This window comes from Diabrotica virgifera, chromosome 10 (assembly GCF_917563875.1).
Source record: "Diabrotica virgifera virgifera chromosome 10, PGI_DIABVI_V3a".
Classification (NCBI taxonomy): Eukaryota; Metazoa; Arthropoda; class Insecta; order Coleoptera; family Chrysomelidae; genus Diabrotica; species Diabrotica virgifera.
In genome coordinates, this window is record NC_065452.1 from 17,806,273 (window position 1) to 17,814,392 (window position 8,120).

An 8,120-nucleotide genomic window follows, 5' to 3' on the forward strand; every position below is an offset into this window, starting at 1 on the left:
TTTGATACATTAAAAAACATTTAGTTTTCTCATTTTTCTGTTACATTGTGAAGCTCTTCGCTTGTTTAGATATTGTGTGATAATATTTAAACAACCCAGAACTCAAAACGAGGGGGAGTTTGCACTTCTAGCTCCACACGCACCCTTCTCTCCAACCAACCAATGAGTGGGTGTTTTTTACACTATTTACATAATATGTACCTTTTTTCTCATCTGTTTGTGTCCAGCTCTTAAACACCAACTTTGTGATTTCTTGGTAAAATCTGACAGCATGGACCTTGATTTAAGTGTTGTCCTGATGAATCCATCTCTTGATTGGGGCCCACATACATTAGCATAGACGATGCTTCCGTGACCAACTTTAGACACTGCTCGTCAGCTTGCATGTGGCAGGGATAGTTTTGTATATTCCACTCTGGCATGTCGCCCGATGTAATGCAAGAAGTTATATCTTCATTTGAAACTCTTAGAGGAAGTCTTTAGTAGTCCTGTGCTTCAAAAGTTCAAGTAGTAGGGAGAAAGGAAACACATTAGAGAGTTAGGGCCAAGGAGAGTGTTAAAAGCCGGAAAAAATAAGAAAAAAATTAACATCCGCTATCTCGGCAACGAAGAATTTGCGGACACATGTTTATAAAGCAAACGATCATTATTTTTTCATGCAGAATTATCCCTTAAAGTTTGTCGCACTTATTAACCCGGGAGTAGTAGCGCTCACTCCTGTAACGTGAACAGTCGCGTGTTAGATTTCATCTCACAATACGAAATTTTCATCTCACAAATGGTTCATTGGCGAGATACGGGATGTTGAATTTTTTCTTACAAACTGACGATTTATTTATTTCTCTAAAACCGGTTGAGATATGTAAATGAAATTTGGTAGGTTTTAAGGGATAGTTATTTCACTTTTTTGACATACAACTAAAAATTTTATATTCACCACTGGCGTGCATAGAGATAATATGTCCGGGTAATATGACTCGTATGCACGCCAATGGTGAATATAATATACATAGTTGTATGTCAAAAAATGTGCAATCACTGCATATTAAAACGCACCAAATTTCATTTGCATATCCCAACCCGTTTTAGAGCAATAAATAAATCGTCAGTGTGTAAGAAAAAATTCAACATCCTGTATCTCGGAAACGAAGCATTTGCAGACATATTATGTTTATAAATCAAACGGTCATTATTTTTCATGCAGAATTACCCCTTCAAGTTTGTCGCACCACAGAATAACTAACCATACAGAAGCGAAACTGACAGTCGTTTCCATTGATTGTGTGGGAACCGAAATATTTGACCTTGAGCCCTAGTTACAGAATGGAACTTGATGTTCTAAGAAATAGACCCATTCAAATGATGTGATATTTTTGACAAGTAGTTATTAATTAATTTTGAAATATAAAATTTAACTATAAAATATAAATAAACTATAAAATAAAACATATATAAATATAAAATTTAACTAAAACAACTGTCACTGTCAGTCTAAAAGTGAGGTTATACCAGTTACGTTGATACATGAGCATGAAACTTATGTTACCATTTTGGGCCTGAGTTTCGCTTCTGTATGGTTAGTTATTCTGTGGTCGCACGTATTTAGAAACACCCGTTATTGATGAAGAACATGGCTAGTTGTCAAAGTACCTAACTTTTTCATTATTTAATATAAGTGAATGAGTCAAAAAGCAGAATGTTAAAAAACGGTAAGGCTACAATTGAGTTTTAATTTCAACATTTTTTAAATGCTAGAATATTCCACACAGTGTTACGAACTTTCAGGAAAAAACACGAGTGAAATTTACCTTTTCAGCAACACTATTACTACATCCATATTCTTAGAGAACCAGGCTATAACATATTAAAAAAATTACTAAAATCGAACAACACGTTTAGGAGATTCGAGTCATCAAAAATGACCCATTTTTAAGGTGTCCCGATTTTTTTGACCAGGAGTGTATAATTATCTACAATCTGTAAAAGTTTCAAGTTTCTACATTGTAAAAAACAAGAGAATTTAAGCGTTTTCTATTAAAATCTTTTTTTTATTTAAACAAATTAATAAACACAAAAAAATTTTTATTCACCATTCGTGTATTGTCCCGCGAATGCATCTGGCTGCAAATTTTCGTTCATTTGCATTGAAGAAAAGGCAGTCAAATTAACGTCTAAAGATTTTACCCAAACGATTGAACTAAAGAAAAGCGTTTAGGGGGGGGGGGTATGGTTTGAAATCAACATATCAAGCAGATGTTTATGATTTTATTTTCGAAGCTGTGGTAGAATTATTGTATTTTTAAATTAAATAAACATATTAAATACAATTCAAAGAATATTTAAGAAAAAATTAAATCCAAAATATTGAAAAATAAGCCATTGGCGACAAATTTTGGAAGGCAGCTCAAAAAAAATGGATTTTGCGGTGGACATCAGAACTCATCACTGGATCATGCGAAACAAAAAGTCAAAAAGATTTAATTAGCTTTTGAGTTTCACGAGGTAACAACGTCGAGTTTTTTTTATTTTTAATAATTTTTGAATTTTTGGTATCACTCAGAAGTCAAAAATACGAAATTTTTGATAAAAATTTTGTGAAAACCAACAGATTTAATATTGTTGAACAAAAAATAAGCAGAAAACGAAAAATATCTCGACGCTGTTACCTCACAAAATGTTTAAAGAAAATCTATGCAAAATTTCAGGTAGATCGGTCAAGTAGTTTTTCAGTTACAATGTCCACCGCATTTGAAAAAACAGTTTTGAGAAAAATGCGTTTAAAGTTTTGACAACTGCATCTTCATCTTCTGATTTGTCTGCCAAATCGTAAAGTGATGAACATTGAAATATGTTTTTTGAATTGCCTAGTAATCTACAAAAGAGAATGCGAACAGTTGTTTAACGTTTCTCACTACGCTCAAGCGTGCTGGCGCGAAGCCGCGGCAACACGAGTCGAAGGTAGGGATATTCAACACCCTGTATCTCTGGTAATTTTACTCCGATTATTTTGAAATTTTTAGAGAGTATTCTTGAAAGTATCCACTTTTATTTGAAATTATAAAAAAATTAAATATTTCAAACCATACCCCCCCCCCTTAATATTGCATATGGATAATTTTTTCATATTCACACATTCGTATAAATATGACTTTTGCGCTCTTTACTAATTCTTGTGGACACTGCCAATTTAAACACCTCCACTTTACGATCAGCTAGAAAAATTTCGTGGACTTTCTTTACATTTTCCGGTGCAACTGCATCGGTGGGCCGTCCAGTACGTGGTCATCCAATGTAGATACATACAGTCATTACGAAATTCACGGAACCAAAATTTGACAGTGTAGTCTGAAGGAGCAATAGTCCTATAATATTTATCCAGCTTTGCTTTTGTTTCTTTCGCCGTTTTATTTCTAACCTGTCGATAAACAAACGCCAGTTTGTCTGGTGTATACTCTGATACACCCATTTTATTCTAAAATTCCTTTAATATTGTTACAAAAAACCACATCATCTTGATGAGAAAAAAACGACAAAAGAAATTTTTCTCTGTTAAGATAGTATGTAGTTATGGTGCCTGGATAAAGAAGATTCTTTGAATTTAGTCTGAAGGTCGGAAAATTCCTTTGGAAGTTTCAAATCTCTCAAAAGATCATTTAGCTCGTCCGGAGTAAACCGTTCAGGACGTGTTGAATCTCCTTCAAAATCACTGTTGGTTCCCTCAAATGTATTACTCTGTACGTTACTTGTACTGCCACATGACGTTTCGATATTATTCTCTGTCAATGTCCAGTTGTCAAATATTCGACTGGGTATCTGGTCAAGCTAATGTGGAATAGGTCTTATTGCTTAATTCATGTTAGGGTATGTTGATCTATAATTAGGGTTATTTACCACCACCATAATTTATTAAGGCTAAATCCGGACAGGGGTAGTCCAAGGAAAAAAAACATATCCTTGCCCTGTCCTTTTGACACTCTTAAAGTTAGTATTGGTATCATCCGCACAAAGGCAAACTATTTTGAATCAATAGAATACTTTTTAATACATTTTAAAACATGTTCTACTAAAAGATCAGATGTTTCACCCAGAAGTTCATCAAAAAATTAAAGTTTTACGTTGACACCTTCATTTTGCTTAAAATAACGAACACATACCGGAGTGAGTTTGATTTCGTTTCTGTTTGAACTATCAATTGTAACCGTAATAAAATTTGCATCTTTGAGATCTTCGAGTAATTTGTTAAATATGTTTTTTAAATATTTTTTTAGTAAAGAAAAAAACCCGGACATTTCTCATATCCGGGCGCCAATCCGGACATGTCTTTCAAATCCGGACTGTCCGGACGAAATCCGGACGTATGGTAACCCTATCTATAATAGTACTGTGCAAACTAATGGAATCATAGGCTGTTTTAACAAAACCGGTTTATTTAAAAAAAATTATATTTTGACAAAACTTACATCACTGAATGGGAAATAGGTCCTTCGGCTATTACTGATTTTACCCGTTTTGGCGTAGATTCTACGAGCTTTAGACAGTTCCCAGATACCCTTTTAACTCAAAACCAGACCTGAATGACAGCTTCTATAATATTTATTTTTATAGTACAGTGGATTTTGCGCAGTATAGCTGTGCAAATGGCCCATTAATTTTCAATGGGGTTAAGGTCTGGCGAATTACCGGGAAAAACTAAAACATTATTATTTTAATTTTTTGAAAATTCCACCATTTGCTTTGACTTGTAACAGGGAGCAGAGTCCTGTTGAAGAATCGCTCCTCCTTGGGGGTGACATTTTTGGAGTTCTGTGTCCAAACACTGTTCCAACATGGACGTGTATTTTTGACTGTTCATCATGCCTTAGATTGGTACCAAAAATCCAACCCCCATGTACGAAAAACATCCCCAAAATAGTTTGTTGACTGCCAACTGTGAATATTAAAAAATGTCAGAATGATTCCATTAATTTGCACAATACTGTATGTCGAATATTATTATTAATGCCCTTTACATTTTACAAGTCAAAAATAGCAATCGTCAAAATATAAGAATATTTAAGTATTTTATGAGTATGTTGTACCTCGAAAACTATAGCCGATACAAAGAAAAGATTTGTATTTTTTTAATTGGCACAGTTAAACTAGTCAAAATCAGTTGCTTTTCGTTAAGCAGCAAGACAATTTTTTTGTTGGGCTGTTATTATTAAATACAAAAATAATATTTACATATACCTACGTAAAAAATAATTTTATAAATGCTTACTACACGTAACTGTAAATACTGTTAATTAATGGATACATTTTTTATTATTACAGATGCCAGTGCCACGTAACAATTACTCTGGTCCAGTGTTCGGAGTAGTAGGAGGATCCTACAGTTCTGTATCTCTCCAAGTGGCTAACCTTCTGGGACTATTTCACATACCTCAGATATCCCCAGCCTCGACAGCTAAGGCACTAAGCGACAAAACTAGATTTAAATATTTCGCCCGCACAGTTCCTCCTGACACTTTTCAGTCGAGTGCTTTAGTCGACATTGTCAAAAGTGTCAATTGGTCCTATGTATCGACGATCTATTCAGAAGGATCCTACGGGGAATATGGAATTGAAGTGTTCCACAGGGAGGCACAAGAACGTAATGTCTGCATAGCCACTGCTGAGAAAGTGCCCAGTGCCGCAGACGACAAAGAGTTCGACAACATTATTTTAAAATTGAAAAAGAAAATAAACGCTAGAGGTGTCGTGCTGTTTACAAGAGCTGAGGATGCTAGGTAAGTTCATTTAGAATAATCATTTATTTTTTTATTAGAAATAACCCGCATCAACCATAAAAGTTATTAGTGGTGGTACAATACAGATGAAATTAATATAAAATATAAACTATGGAGTATTTACAAAGTTGATTATAATTTAAAATTGTTCTTAACGTATCTCTCATATTTGGTTATATAATTTCGTTTCCTTTAAAAACCTAATGATTTTGTCACAATGTTGTTCTGAACTATTTTCTTGTGGCATTTTTATAATCAACTATTTCCCATTGAAAATAGTTGATTATTTTGTCACAATCCGCACTGTCTAATGCACACTTTATATCACTTGGTAGTCCAGTAGCTTGTCTTTCCCTTTTATATAATGAACAGTCTATAACAATCTGACCTACAGTTATATTGGTGTCACAGGCGTAGCATATTCTATGAGCGGCGGGTGTAATTTCCTCACCAAAATAATCTTTTGCCTGCGTTTATAAGGGTATGTCATAATCCCACAGGTATTTTCCTCACCAAGACCAAAATGGTTATTTTAGTTATTTCATTTAGATTTTCCTAAAAGGCATTCAATTGAATTATTTATCTACTATTAAATTACAGTAGGTACCTATAATTATAATATTTAATTCATTAATTATAGTATGTTATTTTTAGTCACAATTGGAATTTTGACAAAAATGGCATGTTTAATAGAAAGTGATCGCAGTAAACCTTACGCGGTATTGGTATTTGAAAATTTTATTTTTTATAAAGTGAAAGTTTTAAAAAGTGAAGAAGTGTTCTGGAGGATAAAACAACTTGTAGTGCGAAATTTTTTACTATTGGTGCAACTTTTACAATATCTAGAAGTAGCCGACAACATAATCATGAACCAGACTGTCAGAAGTTAGATCGAAAAATTGTTTCTAACTATTGTAAACCTAAAGCCCAAGAGAATTGAAAAACCAGCAAAAATTATACGCCAAGCACTTGCAGCTAATTTGTCTAAAACAATTACTACGATTGGAGTTCGGTTCTGCACCGATAACTATAATGTTGTATTCAATGTGGGCTCCGAATATTTTTAATATTAACAAAGTTTAATATAAGTTACAAATTGTGAATCTCAGTGATATATTGAAATAAACTGTAAGTGTACAAACTCTTTACATAATATCCAGTTAAATTAGCATTAAAGTCAACAAATTGCAATTATTTGTTATTGTTGTCAACAAACAAATCCAGTTTTACCAGCAAAATAACCGCTTTTAGTAAAGACCTATACACCTGTTTTAGCAGGTGTACAGGGTCGGACTTACTTTTCACTTAACGTTTATCGAAATGAATTCTAACATGGAATCACAAAACAGTTCTTCAATACAAGACCATCAAAGTCAAATAAATGCACCACAGTCATACTCTTTGGCAGCGTCGAGAGTGCAATTTCCTTTAAAGTCCCAAGCAATTATCTTTAGTGCCTTAGAAAACACCAAACTTCAAGACTACCTTCTCCCACTTGGAAATATAATTCAACCGAAAAATATAATCTTCTCTTCTAGATTATCTAATAATCGCATATGTATGTATTTATCCAATAAACAAATAGTGGATGATTTTATGAATAATCATGGTCAAATAGAAATACAAGGTGAAATTTTCAGAGCAAGAAGGTTAGTTACACCAGCGGAACGACTCGTGCTCTCCGGCGTATGTCCTTCAATACCGCACGACTTGCTAATCAATGAGTTACAAAAAATCGGCATAGTTCCTGTCTCCCCCATGACATTCCTCAAAATTAATGCTTCTATGCCTGAGTACAATCACATCCTTAGTTTTCGAAGACAAATCTATATCAGTCCTCACAGTCTAACACTACCAGAGTCATTTACTCTTGTTTTCGACAACACGAATTATAGAATATTCATTTCTCAAGACAGTTTAGTTTGCTTCAGATGCAAGAAGCCAGGTCACATTGCATCACAGTGCTCCGAACCACTAGCTCAACCTCAACTAAACCCCAACCAAAATAATGAAGCATCGGTATCCAGCGCAACAAATATATCTTTGCAAGCACCCAATGATACAAACGCTTCTCAGTGTGAACAAATGTCTATTTCAAATTTCCCAGAGATACCGAACAAAGTAGATGCATCAAATAAGGACAGTCACATAATTAATCAACCAACCAACCAACCAACCAATCAACCAACCAACCAACCAACCAATCAACCAAAACGTAGCTTTAATGAAATTATTTCACCTGAAGCAGATCCATCTTCAAAAAAATGTAACATTTTTCCACCACCTAAAGCCCAAGCAAAATCTAAAAAAGCTAAAACTAGTTCAGCAAGCACTTCTGAATGCTCATTTTCT

The 8,120-nt window shown here is 34.0% G+C and overlaps 1 protein-coding gene across 1 annotated transcript in view; it reads left to right on the forward strand.

The window, feature by feature from the left end:
- LOC114332534 (metabotropic glutamate receptor-like) overlaps positions 1–5,772 on the forward strand; it is a 248,028-nt gene extending 242,256 nt beyond the window's left edge. The window contains exon 3 of the mRNA XM_050641540.1: positions 5,314–5,772. Coding sequence (XP_050497497.1) covers positions 5,314–5,772 — 459 coding nt within the window. The remainder of the gene's footprint in view (positions 1–5,313) is intronic.
- Positions 5,773–8,120: the final 2,348 nt, after the last annotated feature.